Source organism: Pelodiscus sinensis, chromosome 4 (assembly GCF_052426305.1).
Source record: "Pelodiscus sinensis isolate ZL-2025 chromosome 4, ASM5242630v1, whole genome shotgun sequence".
In the NCBI taxonomy this organism is placed as follows: domain Eukaryota; kingdom Metazoa; phylum Chordata; order Testudines; family Trionychidae; genus Pelodiscus; species Pelodiscus sinensis.
Window position 1 is genome coordinate 13739510 of NC_143055.1, and position 26981 is coordinate 13766490.

At 44.7% G+C, this 26981-nt stretch overlaps 1 protein-coding gene across 4 annotated transcripts in view; it reads right to left on the reverse strand.

The window, feature by feature from the left end:
• The window catches only part of KDM3A (lysine demethylase 3A), a 65521-nt gene extending 39052 nt beyond the window's left edge, over positions 1 to 26469 (reverse strand). The window contains exons 1-9 of one of the 4 annotated variants that reach the window (XM_006111621.5): positions 25842 to 26464; positions 17405 to 17560; positions 10566 to 10676; positions 8087 to 8189; positions 6803 to 6927; positions 6175 to 6247; positions 5998 to 6086; positions 1466 to 1626; positions 49 to 620 (exon numbers count right to left, since the gene is read on the reverse strand). In XM_006111621.5, the coding sequence (XP_006111683.2) occupies positions 49 to 620; positions 1466 to 1626; positions 5998 to 6086; positions 6175 to 6247; positions 6803 to 6927; positions 8087 to 8189; positions 10566 to 10676; positions 17405 to 17560; positions 25842 to 26015 (1564 nt within the window). In that variant the 5' untranslated portion in view covers positions 26016 to 26464. Of the gene's footprint in view, positions 1 to 48; positions 621 to 1465; positions 1627 to 5997; positions 6087 to 6174; positions 6248 to 6802; positions 6928 to 8086; positions 8190 to 10127; positions 10413 to 10565; positions 10677 to 16673; positions 17294 to 17404; positions 17561 to 25841 lie in introns of those variants that run through there. The other 3 variants (XM_075930956.2, XM_075930957.2, XM_025185686.3) reach the window with 3 other exon arrangements.
• Between the last annotated feature and the right edge of the window lie 512 nt (positions 26470 to 26981).

Genomic DNA, 26981 nt, shown 5'->3' on the forward strand with positions numbered 1-26981 from the left:
GTATATAGTAGATGATATAAGAGAATTAAAGGTTCCAGATATACTTGCCATTGTTGTAGACTTTATTGGTACTCCCAGCGTTAGCACCTTCATTTTCATTTCTCTCATATGAAATCTTATTTGAGTTTCCGCTAACTGAGGAACACACAGAAAAGGAATTTTCTGCCTCTGTTCCCTTGCAACTGTTCTGGTTATAACTGTTTTGTAATTTAATCTCATGCCCAGTGAAAAGGATAGCAGGAGCTTCTGATGTTGAAGGTTTACAATCCAAGATTTTCTGCAGTTCTGATGTGCCATTAAACGTGGGTGTTACTCTGGAAGTGCCTAGAGGCTGTGTGGATTTTATAGGAAGAGGCTCCTTTGGGAAGTTTATCACTGACTTGGTAAAAGATTCATGTAAACTCTTCAAAACACTTTTTTTTTCATTGCATGTGTCAGTCAATGATTGAGATCCTGAGGTCTTCAAAGAGGTATAGTTACCATTCTGATCATTAGGATTTTTAGTTTGTTCTTTAGCTAGACACTCTGATTTATGGAAGACAATCAGATCTTCTTTTAACATTTTATCCACAGTATTAAGACAAGAAGGATGTTCTTCTGGTAAGTTCTCCTTGCAGATGCTGAAAAGTACAATATGCAATAAAAAGACCTAAAGAGAAACTCAAATCATAACTGAAATGCACCAGATCTCTCAAGCTTAATAGGAAGTTAATCATGGAAGCTAGCAGAACTAAGATTAGGAATTCAGAAAAGTTTCAGACCATAAAGAGGGAATCCATTACAGATCACAAAGGGAGTTTTAGACATTACAGTTACTGTTCCTGTTAATCCCATGCTAACTTAGGGTACATCTACACTGCATTCCTCTTTTGAAAGAGGAATGCATGCAGCTGAGCGAAATTACAAATGAAACGCAGATTTGAATTTCCCTCGCTTCATTTGCATAATCACATCCGAGTGCTATTTTGAAATTCCCTGTTTCGAAAAAAGAAATGCTGTCTAGACGCGGTTATTTCGAAAGAAAATCCTTCAACCTCATTTTATAAGGAGTAAGGGTAATTTCAAGAGAAGGGTTAGCCAGAATGGGGAGCAATGGCATTCCCAGTCTGTTTGCATGAAGCTGGGAATGAACAACAGGGGAATGGATCGTTTAATGATTACCTGTTCTGTTCACACCCCCTGGGACATCTGGCATTGCCCACTGTCAGAAGACATGATACCGTGTTGGATGGCCCTTTGGTCTGAACCAGTATGGCTGTACTTACATTCTTATGCAATTGCGAAAAACCAGTCAAATATTTCTCACCCATGAACAGTGGGGGTGGAGGAGAAGAGGGAGGAGACACTTAGTTACCATGATTTCTTTAAAACAATCCTTAACTAAGTCTACTTTGTATCAAGTAATTTTTTATTCTTGTATAATCCCCTCCTTCCCCCAGACTAAATAAAAAAAGTCCCCACTTACCACTGAGGAGTTTTTGCACCAAGATTAGGAGGTAAATTAGCTGGCTGAGGCATGCCCTGGTGCCTGAGGTCTTTGCTAGTAGGAGTTGCAGGTGTACACCCTAGCAATGTTTCACCAAACACTGTTGGTACTGACTGCACGTGACTCAGACTGTGTAATGCCTGAAAAAAATCAATGGAGAAAAAAAAAATTACTTTTTCCAATGTGTGCTTAAGTGTTATCTGTCCACATTCCAAAACTCCAAACTTTTAAAACCATTCTTGCAGTTCAGAGTGGAAAAAAGTAAAGGAACCTTTTGTAATCTATTAAGATTAATTTCCTGAAAAGTGATTGTTACAGAATCATAAAAAGAGCTGCAATAAGTCAAGTCCAGCACCCTGCACTGAAGCAGCCTCAAATAAACCTAAACTATGTTTGTCCAATGCGTTCTGAAAAACTTCCAATGATGGCTTCCTTTGGAAGCAAATTCCAGAGTTCAGCTATCCTTGTATTTAGAAAAATTTCAATATCCAACCTAAATCTCCCTTGCATGTGAATAAAGGCCATTACTCCTTGTCCTGCCTGCAATGACCATGAAAAAAAAAATTAATATCAATTCTCTTTATAAGAGCCTTTCACGTATCTGAAGACCTGTCAGACTTCCCCTACCCCCAGTCTCTTTTCTCAAGCTTAAACAGGTTTTTGTGTTTTGTTAAATCTTTTCTCGTTGGGCAGAATTGCTAAACCTTTTATAGTTTGTATTGCTCTCCTCAGGTCTCTCTTCCAATTTGTCCACATTTTTCCTAAAGAGAACACAGTACTCCAGCTAAGGCCTCAGCAGTGCCAAATGAGAGGAAAAAATTACTTCCTGTGTCATAAAACACTGTTTCCACATCTAAGATTTATATTAGCCTTACAGGCAGTCCCCGACTTACGCGGATCCGACTTACGTCGGATCCGCACTTACGAACGGGGCTCTCTCACCCTGGAAGTCGGGGCGAGAAAGCCCCGTTCGTAAGCTGCTCCGGTGCCCCTGGTCTGCTGGAGACCGTCTCCAGCAGACCAGGGGCACCGGGCGGGTTCCCGCGCTTCTGAGGCTTTGCCAGAGCAAAGCCTCAGAGGCGCGGGGAACCGCCGCTGCTGCCGCTTCAATCTGGGTGCCTGTGGTCTGCTGGGGACCGTCCCCAGCAGACCACAGGCTCCCGGACTGAAGCCGCAGCCGCGGGGGGGTCCCGCGCCTCTGAGGCTTTGCTCTGGCAAAGCCTCAGAGGCGCGGGACCCCCCCGCGGCTGCGGCTTCAGTCCGGGAGCCTGTGGTCTGCTGGGGACGGTCCCCAGCAGACCACAGGCACCCAGATTGAAGCGGCAGCAGCGGCAGGGTCCCTCCCTCTGAGGCTTTGCCAGAGCAAAGCCTCAGAGGCTCTGCTCCCCGTGTCCCTGGTCTGCTGGGGAGGGGGGGCGCAGCTAGTGTGCTCCCCCCCCCCCCCCAGCAGACCAGGCTTTTGTTTTGGACTCTGGGGCAGAGCAGCTGGGGCGCTGCCGATTGGTCCTGCAGCGCCCGCTCTGGGCACTACTGGACCAACCCGGCAGCACCCCAGCTGCTCTGCCCCAGGTCCTGATTCAGCCGCTGCTGGTCAGTTTCAGCAGCGGCTGAATCAGGACCCTGGGGCAGAGCAGATGGGGTGCTGCTAGGTTGGTCCAGTAGCACCCAGGAGCGGCGCTACTGGAGCAACCCAGCAGCACCCCAGCTGCTCTGCCCCAGGCGTCCCCAAGTCAGCTTCTGCTGAAACTGACCAGCGCTGACTACAGGAAGCCCCGGGCAGAGTTGCTCTGCCCCGGGCTTCCTGGAATCAGCTGCTGATCAGTTTCAGCAGCAGCTGACTTGGGGACGCCTGGGGTTCTTAAGTTGATTCTGTATGTAAGTCAGAACTGGCGGTCAGTTTCAGCAGTGTCTGAATCTGGACGCCAGTTCCGACTTACATACAGATTCAACTTAAGAACAAACCTACAGTCCCTATCTTGTACGTAACCCGGGGACTGCCTGTACTTGCAACTGCACCACATTAACACATGTTCAACTGGTGATCCACTATAAACCCCAGATCCTTTTCAGCAGTACCCCATCTAACCAGTTACAAGGGGTCCTCATTATAAGTCACCTCAATATTCATCATTTCGCATATGTCGTCAATTAATTAAGGAAACTAAAATCATTATACATCACACAGATCCGTACTTACATCGTTTTTCAAGGGACCAAAAGCCAATGTAGGCTGGGTGAGTTTAATTAAAAAAAAAAAAATGCAGCTCCTGCTGGTGCTCCTCATGGCCAGGCTGCTTTGTACACAGCACCCCAGCACATTCTCACAACCAGGCCTCTCAGTGCACACGCCCCAGCGACTGGAGGGAGCAGCACAAGGCAGTAGCAGCAGCCACTCCTGGACCCAGGCATTAGGTTTAGAGGTCGGATGGGAGGAAGGGGGGAGGAGGGTGCCTGGCTCAAGGGGAGGAGAGGGTAAAGGGGATGTGTGAGCAACGTATCTCAAGCTACATTATTTCTTCTAGGTATTAATTCCCCTTTATAAGTTATTTCAATATACATTGCATAATTTAGGAACGTAACCTGGACTTATAATGGGGGCCCCCTGTATTCCCCATTTTACAGTTAGGAAGGAAAAATGAAATCCACAAGTGAATTACTTTGTACTTGTCTTTATTGAATCTCAATTGTTGATTTCAGAACAATTCTCCAATTTGTCAAGATCTTTTTTAATTCTAATCTTGTTTCTCCCTAACCCCCAAGTCCCTGCAGCCCTACCAGCTTGATATTGTCTGTAGATTTTATAAATATACTCTCCACTCCATTATCCAAGTCATTAGTGAAAATATTGTCTAGTATAGACCCAAAGACGGATCCATGTGAGACCCCACTAACAGTCCTCCTATTTCAACTATTTCAAACTATTGATAACTTACTCTCTAAATATAGCTACATAAGAATGGCCGTAGTGGGTCAGACCAAAGGTCCATCTAGCCCAGTACCCGGTCTACCGACAGTGGCCAGCACCAAGTGCCCCAGAGGGGGTGGACTGAAGACAATAATCAAGCGATGTGTCTCGTGCCATCCATCTCCAGCGTCTGACAACAGGCCAGGGACAATTCCTACCCCTTGGTGTTCTTATGTTCATGCTGGCTATTCCTTATAACCCTATTGTTTAATAAGTTGTTCCAATATATTTCCAGGTATCAAAATTAGCCTTACTGTCCTCTTTGGTCCTCTTTTAAAATACAGGTATTGTTTGCACATCTCCAGTCCTAAGGACCAAACACACCCTCCATGAGTCTCAGCTAGTCACTAATGATGCCAATATTGCTTGAATTAGTTCCTTAAGTAGGCTAGGATGTATTCTGCCAGGCTCTGCTGAATTTAATACATCTATGCATTCTTTAACGTGTCCTTTCTCTATTTTGGCTTGAGCTCCTTCCCTTTGTTGTTATAAAAGTATATCATGTTACATCTTTCCAACCCACAGCACACAAGCATTTCAGCAAAACAGCTATGTTAATAAGTTAGATTAAACTTCTAGAAGAGACTATAAAAGTCAAGTATTTCAGATAACAGTCAGCAGATTTTCTTCTAAAGCAATTAAGAACTATCAAAGTTTACAACTTTCAGAACTCTTCCAGAAACCTAGACTGGTACAAAAATTCCCCAAGAATTTAAGTCGTATAGGTAATTTTATTAGCGTGTATTATTCTTCACCCCAATCCAAACATATGGATACTTCTGTAGAGTAGAAGCTCCCCCATAAGAAGATTTGAGGTGTAACATACAGTATCTGTGTAAACTGGTGCACTCTTGTTGGGTAACAAAAACAAAAGGCACGCAAGTTACAGGTTAAAAGATACCACTGAATGTTTTTCTTTTCCTAGATTTTTTTAAAGGTAGAGAAAAACCTTGATCTTTAACTCTCTCTATACTGCCAGCAAGAAAAGTCTGCACACGTGGCGGGGGGAGGGGGGACACAGCCACAGGTGGTTGTTGGAGGGTGATGGGTGGGAGGGGAGAACATGCACAAAATTGGGAGCAGACAAACTCCTTTTACAAATGAGAAAGAGACTTCACCCAAAGACTCAAATCATACTGTTCTATGTTTTCCTAAGAGAGAGAGAACTATACCCACAACTGGACTAGTACAGGAGAGAGAAAGGAGAAAAAAATGGTTTAGGTACTAGTCTAGTCTGAAAAACTTAGTGTGTCAAGTCAACTTAAGCCTCAGTAGAGAGAACTGTAGGACTACGGAAGAATTCTTTTGTCAACCTAGCTACTGCTTCTCAGAGAGGTGCATCACCTACAGTGACAGAAGCATCCCTTCTGATGCTATAGTGTCTAAACTGAAGCACTACATTGGCACAGCTGCACCATGGCAGCTGTGCTAATACACAGTTCTAAGTGTAGACACAGAATAGTGGGTCAGTACACTGAAGTCAAATACCATTTCCCTTAATATTTGCGACTGAGCTACTAGAAAACTGAAAGTAAGCCATAGTTACCTCAGAGCAGGATTTGGTATGTTTGGCATCAACATTCCCTTTATCATCAGAGGATTTTCTTTTAAACCCCCCATTTCTCTTAGATTTGCCTAAAACATTGAAAGTGATTTAATTAGTATGTTTCCAACATTGAAAATTACTTCAAACAATAAAAAGCCAATAAATAAAATGTCTTACCACACTTTTCATGACTGTCATGTATTATTTCAACATGAATCAATTCTGGATCGAGAGTTTTCAAAGCTGGAATCTTAAGGGGAAAAATTGAGGGTTTTTTAAAAAATAGACTTAATTTGGGTAAGTTTTAGATTAAATGCTCACTATCTCTCAAACTCAAAGGAGACATAGCAGTTTTAAAAAACAAAAAGACACAAGTATGATACTTTTAACTATGGATCAATGGAGTAAGCTTCTGGTCAGAAAACCCTAGCCTCTGTGGAACTTCAAATTAAAATCTTAACAAGGATGACTCAATCCTTCATTAGAAGGCAGCTTCCAAGACATAGTGCTACAAATGCTGTAGAGATAGCAGAGATAATAGAAAAAGGGCTTCCCCAGTTGTTTGGCCAAAAGAGAAAATCCCAAACCTATGCTCTCCCACTACAGTGAACCAACCATTAGAGATCCTTCTATGCTCAATCAGTGACTGTGCATATAGGATAAAGTACTTTAGGTCCCACTGGAATTAAACATGACAAGATACAAGGTATTATTCCAGCTGGTTAACTCTATTATGTAATTCTATCCTTTTCCAGGTGTTTTAATTCTTTTTAATCTACTCATAGTGCATTAGTTGCTTTTTTACCTCCTGACAGTTGACTTCCAGAGTCCTGGTAGCTAGATTACCATTTACAACAGTTGCTGTGAACCACTGGGTAGAAGGATCCAAGCTATAAATTCTTATTTTTGAACCAATTACATTCTTACCACCTTTAAAAAAAAAAAAAAAAAAAAAAAAAAAAAAAAAAAGAGAGACATGCTTTAGAGTGGGAACATGAGGGCAAACACACTGTGATAACTTTCATGACATAAGCACATATCAACACTAACCAGTAGTGCTATACACCAGAAAACATGTGAATAGAACTGGAAAACAGGCAAAACAACACTGTAGTTTCCATATGCCTCCCTCTCTCGCCACCCTCCATTCCTCCCCTCCCCCCGCCGGTCTTGGCCTCTGACACAGGGAACTAGCATGGCTAGGAAAAAGTAAGGCCAGAACACCTCCACAATCTGGTTTTTCCATTTTCTGGAACGACTTACTGAAGTTCTGCTGCTATAACATACACAGAGAGGTCATACCAACCTCAGAATTCAGGCATTTAAAAAAAAAGGGGGGGGGGGGTGAGGGAGGCAAACGCAGCTCAGCTGGACCTGGAGATTGAGCTCTATAGATCTGATTTATAGAATTCTTCCCCACTTCTATTGCCACTCTTTCAAGAGCAGCCATGGTACTTACTCCACTATACTGATGTCCTACTCAAAACGTAAATTACACTGGACAAAAAATTTTTTTTTGTTTAAGAAAGAGGCCAAAAAATAGGAGATTAGGGTTGGCAAGCTACACTATAATACAATTTTAACTTAAAACAGAAGTCCCTAATAAATCTCCGAACCTTTTCTATTGAGCTACAGAAGATAGTATAGGTTAAGAATTTCCTTTAAAAAAGGAAAGTAGCTGGCTAAAGTCAGGCATCTAAAAAGTCATCCGATTTTCAGAAGTACTATGCAATCAACAACTCCTACTGAATTCAATGGGAATTGCTGAGTGCTCCACACTGCCAAAAATAAGATGACTTTTTAGAAGCCTGACTTTAGCCAGCCACTTTTTAAGAGTCCTAATTTCTAATTCTGCTCATTTGGAAGCATTTCATTACAGATGGTAGATAGCAAATTTAAAAACTGTTTTGGGAGAGATAATGAGACCAGAAGACTACACAAGATTCTTCTATGCAAGGAAAAAAACTAGTGGGGAGGGGAAAAAACCCCCCAAAATTAAAAAGGGACTTTTGCTAACAGGTGATAGATACTCTAAATACCACCAGCGCAGTGACCTCCCATATCCTTCCACCAGATGGTATTCTCGAACCTTGTAGCAAGTGGCTTTCATCTCGATGTTTCATAATCAAAGCTTGAATTTCTTCATTAACTTTCTCATCATCCGTAAAAGAGTGTCTCAGACTATCCATATCCTATTAAGATGAAAGCATTTAATGTAAATAGTTGCTAAGAACACTAAAATGATTAATTTTAAAAAATGATTTGGAAACAGAAGAATGTTCAAGAGCAAGACATTTTACTGTGAAGCTTCATATGAATCAGATAGTTGTGCTGTATTTAAGAACTTGGTTTATCATTTGTGCAGAAAGAACAGAAAATATTTAAAATGGCTTAAGTGAGGATCAATTCTCCATTATGCTAAGGCTGTACAGAACATGGAGAGGATTTCCACCCCCAAATATTTTACAATCTTATCTGAAACAAAATGCAAAAAACCAAACAAGAGTGAAACAGGGAGGTCATGGTACCCGCAATAAAGATCAAGAAGGCCTAGAGTACTAAATGTTAACAGATTATTGTTACTTTACAGCTATATTCAGGCTGTGTCTACATTAGCATCCCTTTTCCGGAAAAAGGTGCCAATGAGACAAGTCGGAATTGCAAATGCTGCGGGGGATTTAAATATCCCCTGCGGCATTTGCATGAACATGGCTGCCGCTTTTTTCCGGTTCGGGGCTTTGCCAAAGAAAAGCGCCAATCTAGACGGGATCTTTCGGAAAATAAAGCCTTTTCCGGAAGATCCCTTATTCCTGATTTTAAGAGGAATAAGGGATCTTCCGGAAAAGGCTTTATTTTCCGAAAGATCCCATCTAGATTGGCGCTTTTCTCCAGCAAAGCCCCGAACCAGAAAAAAGCGGCAGCCATGTTCATGCAAATGCCGCAGGGGATATTTAAATCCCCCGTGGCATTTGCAATTCCGACTTCTCATTAGCATCCCTTTTCCAGAAAAGGGTGCCAATGTAGACAGCCTCAAAGTATAATGGGGATTTATTATCGTCTGGCAATCCAGAAGTAACCAGACACCAAATAACCAGATATTTTTACCAATCAGGAATGTTAAATTTCATTTAATCAACTAATCAAGTAGTCGATGGAATTTCTATTGACTGCTTGATTAGCTGATGGGGAGAGAGAACTGCAGAGCCATGGGGTTTAGGTCACCTAGCTCTTACTACATTTAAAAGGCAGAGACACAGCTGGGGACCAGGTGTGAGCTGGGAATTAGCTGTCCCAGCTTGCCCCCAGTCCTCCACTGCACCTCTGCCTCCCTTGCCCGTCCCGCCCGCCCCATTACTGAGAGAATGCTGGGGGGCGGGAAAGGGGGACCGGCTTTTAAGACAGCTCTCCCCCCAGGACCGGCTCCTGCTCCTCCTGCATCTGATAGGGGCAGCAAAGCGGGGTAGGGAAGCAACTAATCGAGTAGTCACTCGACTACTTGATAAGCACAAACTTATTGGAAAATCGATTACCTGACTAGCCGCTTACATCCCTATTACAAACTAAATCTCCATTAATTCAGATGCTGAATTAACTCATCATACTGCCAGCATTAGCCCAGCAACTTCAATTACTATAAATAAGAAGAAGTCTGAAATACAGTTCCTATACATTAAAAATTCCACGTTCTGCACAAAAGCCAACTTAAGTACATTCTGCCAGATTAAAAGCATATCTGGTCAGAAATTCTCTGACAGAACAGCTTTCCATCAGAGGATGAAGGTTCATATCAAGATGTTTCTGAAACAATTAAGACTTTGATAAAACTCTGATAGGAAACCAAACAGGTTTCTGTCAGCTTGCTTGGCAGGCTGACGGGGAATAAAGACCCAAAAAGCCCTAGCTCCCAATCTCTTATACTTTCAGAACTGAAGGGGAACCCGGATCCAGAAGCTCCAGCTCAGCTGGGAGCCTGCACTTCTAGAGTTTTTGCTTCCCATAAGCCCAGCAAACAGAATTACCGATGCAAATTTTTCACAAACCAGAAATTTCAAGTTGGAATGAAACCAAAGTTTGAATTCCTCCAGAAGACAGAATTACTGTTCTCCACACAGCTCTAATTAAAAATTCACCTGTAGTTTCTAATAAATATATTCTTCGCTGGTTCCTGTCCCTAAACTGCTATGAAACATTTCTATTTCATAGTTAAGTTATAAATAGTTTTTATTCTATCTATATATGTAAGCAACTCCTTTAGTGCTAATGAAAGGAATGTTCATAAGCCAGGTGGAAAGAACTTCCCATTTTACCATTGTGACCTACCAATGGGTCATCAACCTGAAAAGCTAGAAGCCTAATGTTATTGCTATACATCTTATACGGCTTCATGATGAGCTACCGTGAGCAGACTTTTAACACAACACAACACACAGCATTAAGGATATATTTTCATGAGCTATAACAATGTGAACATGCTTTAAATTTTTCATTTAATGTTTCAGCAGGGAACACTAGACAAAGCAAGGCTTCATCTCTTCCCATCATAAGCAAGATATTCCAAATAAGGTTACCTGAATAGGCTTCAAACGGTCTTTAGAAAGAAACACACATTTCTCTTCACCAAGAAAGCGTACAGAAACCATGGATCCTAAACCAGCCTTATCCAATAAAAATTTGTAAACCTGAAAGACAAGATCAAGCATATTTAGAAATATTACTTGCCCCTTTTTGTCCTTTTTCATTTGGTATGTGTTTTGTCCCTATATTCTGAACAAAGATTGGACATCCCTTAATAAACTTTGAGTACTATTGCCTAGCCTGCTCTTTTGGCCTCCTATCCATAAAAACAGAATAACTGCCTTCCTTTTCTACAGATGCTTTTTAAATCTTCAATTTCAAAAAGCATACAGAAAGGGTAGACTCCACCAACCTCTCCCTTTCCTCATTCCCAAATTCTTCTGAGCCCCATAGCATTCTGTTCTTACCCAAAATTTGTATATCCATATCCTTCCAATTACTGAACCAACAACCCCAGGTGTCAGTAATCCCCAAAATAAGCTTGTTAATTTACTTTATATAAGCTTGCAATCTTGCCAGCACTGCAGCAACCTTAGTGACTAGGGTACCCTGTCACAAATGGCATTTTTATGTCCTTTTTTGGAGATCAGAACATCCAAGAATGATTTTTGCATTTCAGACACATTCATGTTAGCACTTTTGAGAACTCATCTGGAAGCTTTTATTCCACTGAATAAAGACATAATACTAAAGGTACCATATATTTCTGAAACTAAACTAAATTTATATTTACTCTTTAAATTCATAAAGTGAGTTATGCCCCATGATTTTTAAATATACAATCACTTACTCTTTACTGAACACTTTTCATGATCAAAGTGTTTTACAAATATTATCCAACAGTTCTACAAGTCAGATCATAGTACAGGTTGAACCTCTCTAATCCAGAACTCTCATACAAAAACATCTGTTGTCCAGAATTAGGGATATTATAAGTAGTGATTAATTTGCTAGTCGAGTAGTGAATGCATTCCACCCAGTGGGGACTTTTCTGCATTTCAAAGTTAGAAATGCTGCGCGGAGCCCAGGGCCAGAGGGAAGTCCCGCTGACTCCAGCGCCATGCAGGCATTTCTGCTTTGAAATGAACAAGAGACCCTGCTGGAGACTCTTGTACATTTCAAAGCGGCAGCGCTGTGCCGAGCCCGGGGTCAGATGGGGAGTCCCCAGCTGATCCCGGGATCCATGTGGAACTGTTACTTGGAAAAGCCGTACGGAGTCTGACATGGAGCTCCCCGCAGCACTCAAAGCGGCAGCGCTGCACTGAGCAACTGACCCAAGGCTCCCTGCGCCGCTGCCACTTAAGTATCCCCTTCTTCTTCCAGAGGGGTGAACTACAGTGCCTCGTATTGAATTAGGCATTACGGATGTAAGCAACTCATCGACTATTCGATAAGCAAAAGCTTATTGGATAGTCGACACACTAGTCAACTAGTCGCTTTCCCACTTGCTGCCTCTATTACAAAGAGACAACAAGGAGGGCGAAGAGCAGAGGGTGTTGGAGGGAGACTGCTTAAAAACGGTAACGCTGCACGGAGCCTGGGGTCAACAGGGACTCTCCACTGGCCCTGAGCTCCATGTGTGTTCCAACTTTGAAATGTACAAGAGCCTCTGCTGGGGCTCTTGTACGTTTCGAAGGCAGAATGTGGAAGTTCTTATCGACTAATCGAATAGTCAATTAGTTAATCGAAATTTAACATCCCTAATGGCATCACAGAAACTTTGGCAGAATGAGGATAATCAATGGGACACAATATAACCAGGGTACAAAATATATGGAAGGACAGAGTGCTGGTGGGGGATTGGCATTATGTGAAAAATCATAGAATCAAATGAAGTAAATATCTTAAATGAACCAAATTGTTTAATAGAATCTCTATGGATAGTAATTCTGTGCTCTAATAATATAAATGCAGCAGTATGGTGATAGTGACTGTGAAATGCTAAGATTAGAGAGAGGCTATACAAAAAATTTTTAAAGCCTTAATAGTGGGGGATTTCAACTATCCCCACACTGACTGGGTACATGTCACCTTAGGACAGGATGCAGAGAGAAAGTTTCTCAACACCTTAAAGGACAAATCCTTGACACTAAGTTCTTGGAGCGGCTGGTTCTGGAACCCACAAGAGGAGGGGTAATTCTTGATTTAGTTCTACGTGAAGTAAAGGATCTGGTCAAAGAGGTGAATATATAGCTGGACTGCTTGGAATACAACTCAATTTAAACACCCCTGTGACAGGAAAAACACCCTAACAGTCCAACCCTATGGCATTTAATTTCAGAAAGGAAAATGACACACAAATTAGGTTAGTTAAAACAAATTAAAAGGTACAGTACCAAAAGTGAAATCCCTTTAAAGACACCATTATAGACGTTCAGCTTACTATATTTTTAATTTGGGGATATACATTTAGAAGACCCAAATAACTGCCATAATGGCTTAACCAAGTAAAAGAAGCAGTGAGATAAAAAAAGGCATAGTTTAAAAAGTTAAATCCTAGTGAGGAAAACCGAAATGAGCATAAACTTTGTCTAATGAAGTACAAAAATATAATTAGGAAGGCCAAAAAGAATGTGAAAAACTGCTAGGCAAAAATTCAAATATGATAAAAAAAACCCACGTATATCAAGTAGGCAGTGTGTTAACCAATGGGGTTAGTGGATGAAAGAAATGCTAAGGAGCACTCAAGGACAATAAGTCTATTGTGGAGAAACTAAATGAATTATCTGCATTGGTCTTCATGGTTGAAGATGCGAGGAAGATTCCTAATACAGACATTTCTTTTAGGTGACAAATCTGAGCAAATGTCCCAAACACAGGTGTCGGAGGAGGTTTTAGAACAAATTGAAAAAAAATAGTAACAAGTCACTAGGACCAGATTGCATTCACCCAACAGTTCTCAAAGAATTCAAATGTGAAATTGCAGAACTATTAACTGTAGTTTGTAACTTATCCTTTAAACAATCTTCTGTACCAATCAACTGGAGGACTGCTAATGTGATACAAATTCTTAAAGAGGGGTCTAGAGGTTATCCTTGCAATTACAGGCTAGTAAGTCTAACTTCCATACCGGGCAAACTGGTTGAAACTATAGTAAAGAACAGAATTTGTCAGACACATAGATGAACATAATTAGCTGGGGAAAGTCAACATGGGAAACCATGCCTCACCAATCTACAACTCTTTGGAAGGTTAACAAGTATGTGGACAAGGGAGATCCAGTGGATTTAGTGTACTTATTCCCAGAAAGCCTTTGACAAGGTCCCTCAAAGACTCTTAACCAATGTAAGCTGTCATGGGCTAAAAATCCTCTCATGGATTGATAACTGGTTAAAAAGATAGGAAACAAAAGTTTAAATAAGAATAAATAGTTTTCAGAATAGAGTGAGATAACCAGTGGTCCATACTGGGACCAATCCTAGTCGTCATATTAACAAATATTATTTAGACTTCTAACAAGATGGGTGAACAAGAGTGCCTTGTATTGAATGAGGATATTGACATAATATGCATCACAGAAATAGGTAAATAATAAGAATACTAAGCTGATCAAGATAGTTAAGACCAAAGCAGACTGTGAAGAACTTCAAAAGCATCTCACAAAAGTAAGTCACTGGGCAACAAAAGGTCAGATTAATTTTAAATGTTAATAAATGCAAAGTTAATGCATATTGGAAAAAATGATCCTAACTATATGTATACAATGACAGGGACAAAATTAGCAGTTACCACGCAAAAAAGATCTTGGAGTCATTGTGGCTAGTTCTTTGAAAACATCCACTCAATGTGCTGCAGCAGTCAAAAAAAGCAAACAATGTTAGGAATCATTTAAAAAAGGATAGATATTAAGACAGATTATCTTATTTCCTCCGTATAAATGCATGGTACACCTACATATTGAATAAAATATGGAGATGTGGTCATATCATCTCAATAAAAGACATCTTGACATTGGAATAAGTTCAGAAAGGGAACAAAAAGGATTAGGGGTATTGAACGGCTGCTAGGGATGTAAAAAGTCATGTAAAAATGTGATTGCGTAACCACTAAAAATCCTTGCAGTTACACGTTGCTGTGGGCTCTTCAGTAGAGCTTTTAAAAGTTTACTGCACAGCCCACAGCATAACCTCCCTGGGAGCATCCTGGGGGAGCTGGATACTACAGAGCCCACAGTGAAGACAGCTTCCTGAGAGTGGGACTGGCAGCCACTGCCAGCCCTGCTCCCGGGAAGACAGTATGTAACTGTAACAGAAACAGATAAGCTGATTTTTAACAGTTAATCATTTAAACAGTTACACTTTTACATCCCTATCGGCTGCCATATGAAAAGAGATTAATAAGACTTGAGCTTTTCAGACTGGTAAAGAGAAGATTGGAAGGGGGGGAGGAAAGGAGGACATATGATAGAGGTTTATAAAATCATGCACTGGTATGGAGAAAGTAAATAAGGAAAAAAGTTATTTACCTGTTCCCATTAACACAAGAACTAAGGATTACTAAATAAAATTATAGATAGTAAGTTTAAAACCAAAAATAAAATATTTCTTTACACAACATACAATCAACATGTTGAACTCCTTGCTAGAGAATGTTGTGAAGGCCAAGTCTATAACAGGGTTCAAAAAAATGAGGGGAAAAAAAAAGAGCTTGATAAATGTATGGAGGATAGGTCCATCCTGGCTGATAGCCAGGATTGACTAGAACCATGTCGCTAGCTCAGGGGGTGGGCAATCATTTTTATGGGGGGCCACTGCCAAATTTTAAGAAGTGATTGAGGGCCGCACTCTTCTATGATATAATGGAGATGCAGGGTCTGGAACTGAGGTTGGGTGCAGAAGGGAGTTTGGGGTAAAGGACTGAGGTGCAGGAGGGACACGGGAGTCTGGGAGGGAGTTGGGATGAAACAGGCAGTTATGACCTAGGGCAGGGGACTGGAGTGCAGGGGTTTGGGATATGACCTAGGGTAAGAGGGGATTGTGATCAGGGGCAGGAGATTGGGCTGCCAGATCTGGGCGGGGGTATAGGTGTGGGAGGGGGACAGAGGGTTTGGGTTGGTTGAGTGGGGGGAGAGCGCAGAGATTTGGGGCAGGAAAGGGCTGGGTTGCCAGAAGCAGACTAGGGCAACTGACAAGTAAGTCTCTTGGCCAAACTAGCCTGCCTGCCTGCCGAGCTTAAAATGTTTCCCAGCCAGCTTCCTTGCTTGCCTGGTCATGTACTTCATGAATAACTGAGCCCAGGAGAGGGAGTGTGATTCTTCTTAGCTGCCTGTTATTCTAACAAGTGGCTCGCATTGGCTGGTTTCTGCCAGAAACCGGCCAACGGGAATATGCTGAGGGTGGAGTGGCTCTGAAAACTCTTCCCACCTCCGCCCCCCAGTTTCAAAACAGACCTGCAGCAGTTCTTCTGCACAGTGTAAGACGGGGAGCCTGCCTGGGGTTCCCCGCTGCCCCCGTGGGCCGGATCTGGTGGCTTGGCAGGCCACACACGGCCCGCGGGCAGTTTTGCCTAGGCCTGCCCTAGCCTCTGTTTGTCAGAAGCTGAGAATGGGTGACAGGATGGATCACTTGATAACCTGTCCTGTCCATTACCTCTGGGGTACCTGGCATTGGGCACTGTCAGATTACAGGATACTGGGCTAGTCTGACATGGTCTGAGCCAGTATGGCCACAGGAACTGAAAACATATAGAGCACTGAGCCATGGAGATAGTAAATGAGAAAGGTAGATCAAAAGCTTGAAGCAACAGTCATCTTCAATGCCCTATTATTTCACCACAATTCTTTCAGAAGTGGTACAGGTTGGACCTCCCTGGTGCAGCACCCTCAGGACCTGACCACAACTTTTCCAGATTAGGGGAGATCAACTCTGGTCACTGTGCTGATGGACTCCAGGATCTCCTGCGGTCCATCAGCAGACCCAACTGTGCTCCCCACCTGGCTCTACTGCCAACTAGTCTGGCTCTCCTCCAAACCAGGGCTGCTGAGCTCCACTGTCCCATATCTGCTGAGGTGCTGAACCTCCAGATCTCCATTCCTGGAGAAGGGGAACCCCTGTGGCTCCACTGTCCTGGGGCTGCCGGGGCTTTGCTGCCAGAGTTCTCACCTGGGGTGTGGCCAGAGATTTGCTGCTTCTGGGGCTGCCTGGTCCTTCGGGGCTTCACTGCCACGGGGCCACTGGAGCTTTTGGGGCACTGCCCCTGGGTTGCTTAAGTTCTGTGCCTCCGGGGGCTGCCAGGATTCCATAAACTCAGGGCTGCTGGGTCTCTGTTGCCCTGGGCTACTCTGCAGCCAGCCCCATGACATGGGGCTTCTGGCTCTCTGGTCCAGCAACATCCATGGTCCAATAGGACCATGGATGTTGCTGGACTAGAAAGTCCCAGACCACAGAGGTTCAACCTGTACCTGTGGGAGATTAGAAAGGAAAGGAGTTGAAACATCTTACCCACTCCTCTCCCCCTCCTTTCTTGACACGCTGTCCTGGAAATAGTGTCCTAATATGGGATAGTACAAGGCATCCCTCAGATATAAGAATGGAAAATACTAGACTCAAATGCTTAAAAACCCCGAGTAGCTTGATTTCTCATACAGATGTATATACCATGCTCCATATAAAAAGTGTTTAGACATTTGGGTAAAGCTGGATTTTATCTTGTTTTAGTAAATGTCTTGCATATTTAAATTATATGTTTTTAAACAGTAAATTCTAGGTTTTCCGGGCTACTGATCACATTAAAAACTTAACATTCCAAAGCCTACCAAACCAGGAACAAGAAAATATTGTCTTTACAAATCTAATATTGAAGTGAAGTTGATCAGAACAATCTGTATACTTGCCATTGCAGGCCACTGAACAGTATCTGCAGAGCTGGCTTGCGACTTTCGTTCAGCAAGTACCAATTTTTGCTCTACTAGAAATCCTCTCATGTTATGGTTGTAGACCTCTATCCATCTTCTTCTCTCCCATGATTCACCATCAAACTCCACACATACCTAGAGCAATGGGGAAGAACAAGACATGACCATCATATTGTAGTTTAAAGAGAAGGAAAAGAAACACCGAGACAAGTGCTATTAGAGAATTTTTTGTGACCCTAAGAACACTTCAGTGCCAGATGGCAGAGAGTTCACAAATCAGGCCTGATACTACAATAGTGTCTTCCAATAGTGGCTGTAACATGTAACAAAATACAACATATAATATATATTATCTGGCGACAGGCTGGTCAGGAATACCACTGTGTGATGAATGTATAAGCTGTGTATAGAAGAACCTCAGAATTACAAACATCTTGGGAATGGAGGTTGTTCGTAATTCTGAAATATTCACAACATTTGAAAAACATGATGTTTTGTTTTTCACATTGACAATATATCTTTGAAACGTTTCTGTGTTCCTTTTTTAGTGCAGGTTGAACCTCCCCAGATTGGCACCCGAGACCTAAGTGGTCCTGAAAAAGGGAATTTGCCGAACCATGGGACATCAGGCATCTGGGCTCTTCCCAAGCTCTCTGCCCTCCCCCCCGACGGTTGCGGCCCTAGGAAAACTCAAAAGCCTGACCTTTTCCAGCCCACCTGCCTGGTTCCGTTGCCCCCAGCCTGCTCACAGGGCTCTGCTCATGGGCTTCCCTGACCCCACATCAAATGGCAGCTGCTCCCAGGGTTCCCCAAGTCCTGGCCCCACACAGAATGGCAGCTGCTCCTGGGGTTCCTTGTCCCCAGCCACCTGGCTCCACACAAGGCAGCAGTCACTGCTGGGGCTCCCTGCCCCTGTCCCCCACAGGGTGGCAGTCTCTCTCAGGACTCTACCCCAAGCCATTGGTCTTTCATGCTGCTGCTGACCAGACCTGCTCCACTCCAAGCCTCAACTTCTGTGCCCAATGCTCTCTGATCTAGCAACATCTGAGGTTCTGCCGGACCACGGATGTTGCCAGATCACAGAGGCTCAGACAAGAGAGGTTCAACCTGTAGTTTACTACTAAATCCAATATTGTACTGCATTTGCTCTTTTTAAAGTCTCTGTTGCTGCCTGATTATGTACTTCTGGTTTCAAACGAAGTGTGTGATTGGCTGGTCACTTCATAACTCTGAAGTTCTACTGTATAAAGAATTACGTGTGTGCTCAAAATATGTTCTTAAAATGTGTTTTTAAGCCATGCATAAATCAAGTCTGCCTTAAAGAAAAGAATTTGTATTTATGAATTTGCACCACCAGAAATCTTCCTGAGACAAAGACAATGAACTCTGGAAAATATAAAAAGTAAGTAAAAGGACATTCTAGTTATCTTTTACTTTGGGGACATGGCAATCAGCACCCAATGAGTCTATGAATAGCAGCAGATCCTCTTGGCCTGAAGGGAAAGAGCTGCTACTACAATTTCCTGGTGTGGCAGGGAGCTGACAGTCTAATGTCCAGCAAAGCTCACTTTTGCTAAGGCAGAAGTGTAATACAGTAGCTTACAGTTATATGCTGCACTGAGGAGAATGCCACACCTTTTTTACTTTATCCTACAATTAAGTTTAATTATAAGCACTCGTTCTTACTAAAATGTCCAATTACTGCATTTCTTTCATGCAATGAAGCAATTGTTACAATACTCTATTTTTAAACTAAAAGCTAGGAAACAAATTCTAATCTAATTATTATTATGCAACATGCTTAACCATAAAATTAAAAAAATAAATAAAAAAGGGTCCTGTGGCACCTTAGGGTGTGTCTTCACTGCATCATAGCTCGAAATAAGATATGCAATTTTGCAAACAGCTTATTTTGTGCTTTGGCGCTGTCTACACAGTGCCAAGTTTCGAAATAACCTGCTATACAAAACCACCACTTACGCCTCATGGAATGAGGCTTATAGGGACATCAGAACCAGGGCCGGCTTTAGGCTGATTCCCGGTGTGGGGCCCTGCGTTTGAGGGGGCCCCACGCCCAGGGAAGCGACGCATGCGCCGGAAGTATGGCGCATGCGCAGTGAGCCAAGAGCATGACACTTGCACGGGACCCCCAGGTGCACGGCGCATGTGCCGTGCGCCTGGGAACCCACGCATGCATTGTACTCCCAGGGCACTGCGCGTGTGTGGGCACACAGCGCATGCGTTGTGACCTCCGGGATGCACGGGGCATGTGTCGTGCCTCCATCGTGCAACGCATGCGCCGTGCTGCCCGGGGCCCCACGCATGTGCGGCCCCACCCCTGGAATCAGGCCCCGCGCTCTGTAGAGCTGGCCCTGATCAGAACAGCAAGCCTGTTATATTTTGAAATAACGGGCTTGCTGTAAGGACCCAGGATAGCTATTTAGGGATACTCCGGTATCCTGAAATAAAGCTGCAGTGTAGATGTAGCCATAGAGACTAAAAATTCCAGTCTTCTACACTTACCCTTCTAAGTGAGCCATATTCTAATTTTAAACTAGAGTAATTCAACAACTCAACTATTGCTACTGAGAGTTTTAAAAAAAATGTTGATTTTAAATACAAAGAAAAAGCTATTAAAAAGTTAGGTATTTTTAATACCATGTCAGAACATCATTCAATTCTCACTTTCTATTTTTGCAGCTTCCACTCAAATGTGTTAGCTGCTTTACAGAAATACATGAAAAGACCAGGCACTGCACAGAGAGCTTACATTATTTATATATTTCCCCCCCAAGAAGAACATGACAAAAAAAAGCAGGGAAATACTTTTATATTTAAGCAATAAAAAGATTAATTAATAGCGATTGATTACTGCTTAATTTTGTGTACATCTTTTGATCCATTAAATAAAAAAATGTAGAAAATATTCCTCACTTCTGAATGAGGAGAACATAATAGCTTGATAAACTGGTTTCAGAATGTCATTTCATGCCTAATAAGGAACATGAAGAGAGGTGTAGACAAAGTAAGAGAAAACAATACAAGAATGCTGCCTCCATTCCTGCATATGTATATACAGGTTGGACCTCCCTGGACTGGCACTCTCCGGACCTGAGTGGTCCCAGATAAGGGATTTTGCCAGACCAGTGGTAGTCATTTCTGGACTCCCTGCCACCAGCCCCTCCAGCTCTGGCCCAGCCACTGCCCTCCCAGCTGGTTCTCCTCTCTCACTGACCCCACTGCCCTACCAGGTAGCCCCCACCCCGTATATGCACTGGGCTCCTGCTGACATGTCCGGCTCCTGCTGCCATGCTGGGCAGCCCTGCTGCCTCGGTTTCCCAGGCTCTCAGCCCTGATGCTTTCAGTATGCTGGGCTCCTGCTGCTGCTCCAGGGAGGCTGTGCATAGGGCTTCTGCCGCCCTGCTGGGAAGCCCAGCTGCCATGGGTGGGGCTCCCGCTGCCCTGCTAGCTTGCAGGGCTCTCTGGCACTAGCCCTCCACTGGGACTCTCTGGTCCTGGAACATCCGTGGTCCAGATGTGCTGTACAAGAGAGTCACAGTTAAAGAGTTACTAGAAGACTTATCTGGCGCTGCCTGGTCCAGCCTAATACTCCCTGGGCCTGGCTGGAGGGTGGCAGGTAGGCGGCAGAGGCCTCCCGCTGGGCGGGTCCCACAAAGGCTGGCGGGGTTGCATAAGTTGGCAGGGCGAGGCAGTGCTGGGTTGGTCACCAGTGCTGGGGGTGGGCCTGTGGCTCCTGTAGGGGTAGGGAGGAAGCTATACTGTCTACCCCGGGGGGGGGGGGGGGGGGGGGAGCTGTGAGGCTGGCAGGGATCCCCCCCATCCAGTACTGGATGGTGGGGGGAGGAGGGGATGACCACTTACCTGGGCCAGTGGCTTACAGGATAGCAAGCCCCATCCCCAGCTAGCTACTCTCCTCCTGCTGTGGCTGCCCCACAGCAATTACTCTACAGTAGTGGTTTCCAACCTTTTTACACCCAAGATCACTTTTTAAATCTTAGAACAAGCAAAGATCTACCACCCCATCCTCCCCCAAAGGCTCCACCCTTCCTTGAAGCCCTGCCCTCTCTCTTCTCCTCCTCTCCATCACTTGCTATCCCCAGCCCTTATACACTCTACACTTCCACTTTTTTTCCAATTCTTATGTAGGAAGTAGTTTTTCCAACATTTGGCCTGTCTAGACTGGGCCAAATATTAGAAAACCCCTTCTTTGGGAATCGCCCTTATTCCTCATGGAACGAGGAATATAGGGGTTACTGAAAGAGCATGTTTGCTCTTCCACTAAAAAAAAAGGCAGAAGAACAAATGCATCCCTGGATGCAGAAGAGTTTTTCCAGGAAATCTCTGGAATCCTGGAAAAACTCCTGCAGACTAGCCGTACCCTCACTGGGTTTGAGACAGGATGTGTGGGTTCTGGGGTGGGAATGAGGGATTTGGGTGTGGGAAGAGGTGAGAGGTGCAAGCTCTGGGAGGAAATTTGGATGCAGGAGGAGGTAGAGAAGGGAATGCTGGCTCAGGGAGGGGGCTCCAGGCAGGGGAGTGTTGGGGTCAGATGGAGGGTTGCGGTACTAAGCAAGCCACATGTTTGTGGCTTTGAGGGTGCAGGAATTTGGGTTGGGGTATGTGAGGGGCTCAGGGCAAGGAGTTCCAGTGTATGATAGGCTCAGATCTAGAGTCTGGGGTGTGTGCAGGAGTGTTATAATGCTGTGGCCAGATGGGGGCTTGGCCCCAATTGGGGGTTTGTTGGCCAGACTTCATTTTTAAATAAAATACTATGTCAAACAAAAAGTTTCTTCAATGTCTTATTTATCAGAAGGGCAGGGAACCGGTTTCGAGTCAGGGGGTCACTGACCCACAGAAGAGTCAGTTGGGGCCACACAAGGGAGATGCAAAAAAAACCTCCCCTCATACTTCCCCCAAGCCTCACTAATGTGGCCCCAACTGTGCTGGTGGGAGCAGGGGACATGGTACTGGGGAAGGGTGCTAGTGGGTGCTGGGACAAGGGACAGAGTGCTGGGGTGGGGACAGGGTTCCGCAGCAGGGGACAGGGTACCAGTGGGGAACAGGAAAGAGGGGACAGGGTGCCTGCACCAGCCTCCTCCCAGGACTCCCGCCACCCCCAGCAGAGGAGGGAAGCTTCCGTGCATGCCTCCTCCAGGGCAACTCCCCCTCCCGCAGCGCAGGAAAGCTCCAGCACGCGCCTCCTCTGGGGATGCCCCCCCGCAAGTTCCAGCACACCATAGACCTGAGGGAGGGAGGAGAACCAGCACACTTCTGGAACCCCCGGAAGTGCCTTGCAGCTGCAGGACTTCCATCCACCCCACAGGAACCTGGCACTACCTCCATTTTCACTGGAGGTAGGTAGTGGAGGTTCTCGGGGTGGGGGGAAGAGAGGGGATCCCCCCGAACGCCTCGCGATTGACTGGTTGATTGCAATTGACCGGTTGGTGACCACGGCTCTACAGTATAGCTGTTCCCCATGCTCACTGTCCCCTTGGTCACTATGCAGTATCATGTCCCTCGAATCAGCCCCCTCCCTTTCCATGTTATGGAAAACAACTGAATTCCAGACTCATCCCATTTTCTTGACACAACCAAGAAACTTGACCTTGCTTTAAGTTCGGATAATAGAAACTGTATACCAAATTTGGCGGTCCTAGCTGTTACCATTTAGGAGGAGTTCTTGAACAGACTCCCGGACAAGCGCACAAATCTCTGAAGTATATACAGAAGTTATTGCTTGCATGGAGCTTCATTTACAAGGTTTTATGCAGGTTTTAATATGCCCCCTTCCCAGTCATTATAATATTTGACAACATGACAGGAAGTTTAGGGCAAAGTTTTTGTAGCACTCGATTTGATTTGAGACTATTTTGTAAAACAGAAAATGATTTAGTTTGGAGTGAAGCATCCCTTACAAAGTGTGCAATCCAACACTGCAGCACTGTGACAAAGTGAGAATCAGAAAGTTAGAATCACAGAAACAAGAGTGAAACTGACTGATGTTTTTTCACTGTAGAAGCTGAATTGCACAAGATAAATAGGGTAAGAAAAAAATTAGATTGTTACTAATAGTTTAGACAAAAGAATACATTATCAACAATTTGTAGCTGTGTTGGTCAAAGACACTAGTGAGAAAGTTTTGGAGGAACTTCTACTGGTGAGAGGGGTTTTTCAAGCTTACACAGAGCTCTTCCTCAGGTCTGGTAAATGTACTCATAGTATCCCAGCCAAATACAAAATGGAACAGATTGTTTAGCATAAATAGTTAACACATTTCAAGGGACCATTAAGATGAAGTGGCCTGTTGACACCCCACCAGTTGTGGGGGAGAGGAAGAGAAAAGGGAGGGTGTTAAAAAGTGTTTATTTTTTTTGGAAATGTGTAATGGGCTGAAAATGTCAGCAGTTACAATCTTTACACACAGGGGGAAGGCGGCTCAATGGGAACTAGTACCTGCCAGGAGCTGGTTTAAAAGCGGGTTCCCAGTGAGCACCAGCTTCTGCAGAGCCGCCTCCCCCCCATCCCACACTTCTGCCTCTATCAGAGGCAGCAGTGCAGGGGAAAGGGGAGGGGGACCTGCGTGTAACCCAGGCTCATCAGTTAACCATGTTACACATTTACATCCCTACTTTCTACAGACTACACATTGCCATTCAAATTCCTCTGTTCCTCAGTATGGCTTTTCCATTCATCACCCCTTTGTAACCTTTTGCTATAAATTCCTTTTAGCCCCTCTATCGTTCTTCTTTTGAGACTTTTGAGTGGTCAAGTTTTATACATTTTTGTACAAAAACTGTTGTCACAACTGTCTCCCTTGCCATTCTGATGACTTGTCACACTAGCACTTCTACTGGAGAATACACTAGAGTTAATCTTTTCTAGCAAAGCAGTAACCAGTTATAGGTCTCAGAGTAAAGCTCGGCAAAATCTACACACTCACCAGTTTCTTTTCCTTTCTACTATCAGAGAAGGGAGCAACTGTTCCTCCCCACACCATATAAGGCTTTGATACCTTCCCCAACATGCCATAAATGGGTACTCTCCCTCAGCACACTAGACATGGTCCTGTGGCATCTTGGAAACTAACATTAATAAATAGTATCATAAGCTTTCCTGGGCAAAATCCACATCATCAGATGATGAGCTAGAGACTAATGAAGTGGTTTTGCCTGCAAAAATTCATGAGACTATATATTTTCGTTAGTCTCTAAGGTGCCACAGGTTTACTGGTTATTTTTGAAGTTACAGACTAACACTTACAGCTTCTTAGACTTTTTAGAAATGACTAGAGTGCCACTTTCTGGAATTTAGGTTTGATCTGTAGTGCAGAACCAAAGTTTACACAGTAAAGAGAAAGAAATAAGTCCATTAAAATTACTTTGTTAAGTGCCGTGAAAGGAAAAGGGACAAACACTTGCTCAGATTATCAGAAGGATCTTTCACTAAGAAATATAACTGAAAAAATAATGGCACCACAAGTAGAACCATGAAACATGGCAGTCAGTTACCAAATCAAAAGTAGAAAAAAAATGTAAAATTTACACACCATGAATGTAAAGTAGAAAAAAACTCGTAAAAATGTACACACCTACTACTACCACCAAGAAGTCCTGGTCGCTAGCAGATGCTTCAAGTTGTGGGTTCATAGAACATTTGCCTGTTGCTCAAAGGCAGCTATTTGATATTGCAATCGCCATTACCCAACCCATCAATTTTACACATTTACTGTAGTTATAGAATCATACAATACTAGGACTGGAAGGGACCTCGAGAGGTCATCGAGTCCAGTTCCCTGCCCTCATGGCAGGACCAAATAGTTGTAGGAAAGCATATTCACCACACAAAACAAGATTTCTAACTGCGGCAGTGAAGTGTGCTTAAACTGACGAGGAGTCCTGTGGCACCTTATAGACTAACTGAAGTGTAGGAGCATAAGCTTTCGTGGGCAAAGACCCACTTCGTCAGATGCATGCATCTGACGAAGTGGGTCTTTGCCCACGAAAGCTTATGCTCCTACACTTCAGTTAGTCTATAAGGTGCCACAGGACTCCTCGTCGCTTTTGCAGATTCAGACTAACACGGCGACCCCTCTGATACTTGTGCTTAAACTGTGTCTTAACAGATAAGAACCAATACAAACTTCGTCCAAGTGGTAGGAGCAGCCAGGCAAACTATAAATAACTTATGGGGTTGTGGTTTTGTGCATGTATTTAACATTCCAGATGACCGAAAATATTAGACAGAGGCATCTAGGTTGTTTCCAAACAGGTGCGTATCTTACCTGACAGACGGAGCTAGTCTCAAATAACTAAGCAACAGCCTACACGTTTCCAAGAGGCAAGAAGTCAGCATCTCGCACTCATCGCCCCCGAAATGTCACATGAACAGAACTTACCTTGAAGTCCCGCTTGGAAATATCGGTGTGTGAAACGGCCCGGATCCGCCCAGCTCTCCAGGGCCACTCGGAGACGCGGTCCGTATCCCACGGGCCCGTGCTCTCTTCCTCGGACAGGCTCAGGAACCTCTTCCCGACGAGCAGGGGCCAGCTCTCCTCCAGCCTCAGCACCATCCTAACGCATTGGGGAGCCCCGCTCTCCGCAGAGGAGACCCAGGAACTTGGCGAGAGGAGCGCTCCTGAGAGTTGCACGCAGACCCCCCCCCCTCCCCAAGCCTCCTGACGCGGCTGAACTGAAGCCGGGAGGCGAGCGCTGGGGGGCGGAGGGCTGAGACACGCTGCTGCCGTGCAGGTGGGGAGAGCGGCACGGCGGGGCTGAGGGACCCTGCCCCCCTCCAACCGCCGAGCGCCTCTTTGTTCCCGCCGAGCCCTCCTCAGCAGCAGTCACCGCCGAGCCAAGTCACTGGGTGTCAACGGAGCCCCCTGAGGTGGCAGGTCCCCGGAGAGGCCGCCAAGCCCCACTCCCGCCACGCCACTCCTCAGCACCCAGCGTCCCACACGCCCTGCCCCCAGGCAGCACGTCCCGCAAGAGCCTCCCCTCAGCCCGAGCGCAAACAGCACCCAACACTCCTTCCGTGGGCGCCCACACACCCCTCCACGCGCCCTCCTCCCGCGCGCTGGTCCCGCTCATTGGCCCAGACCGGGAGGAGGGGAGGGGCACGCGGCACCCCCTGTCTCGGATTGGCTGAGGGGCGGAGTTAGCCCTCGCCGTTCATCAGGTCGGTTTTTCAGACGATGCACTTTCCAAAACCCTGATTCTTCCGCCGGTCCCAGATAAAGGAGTCTCGCGACCCACTGCAGTCTCTGAGGCCCCAGAGAGAAAGGCCAGAAGGGAAAACATTCAGCATGTCGTTAGTGGCACCGGCGGGATTTTTTAAGGTAGGTTGGGTGTGACTAGAGGGATGCATATGCGGGTGGCGGAGGGATCTCCACTGGAGGCAAGACGTGTGAGAGGGCAGCTTATACGTGCGGTTAGCGGCGTACTCAGATATAGCACAGGGGGAGGGGGGCTCTTGCGGAGCTGTTCTGCGCAAGCGCACATTGCCAAAGCGCACCTGCGGGGGAGCTGCGGAGGTCTCT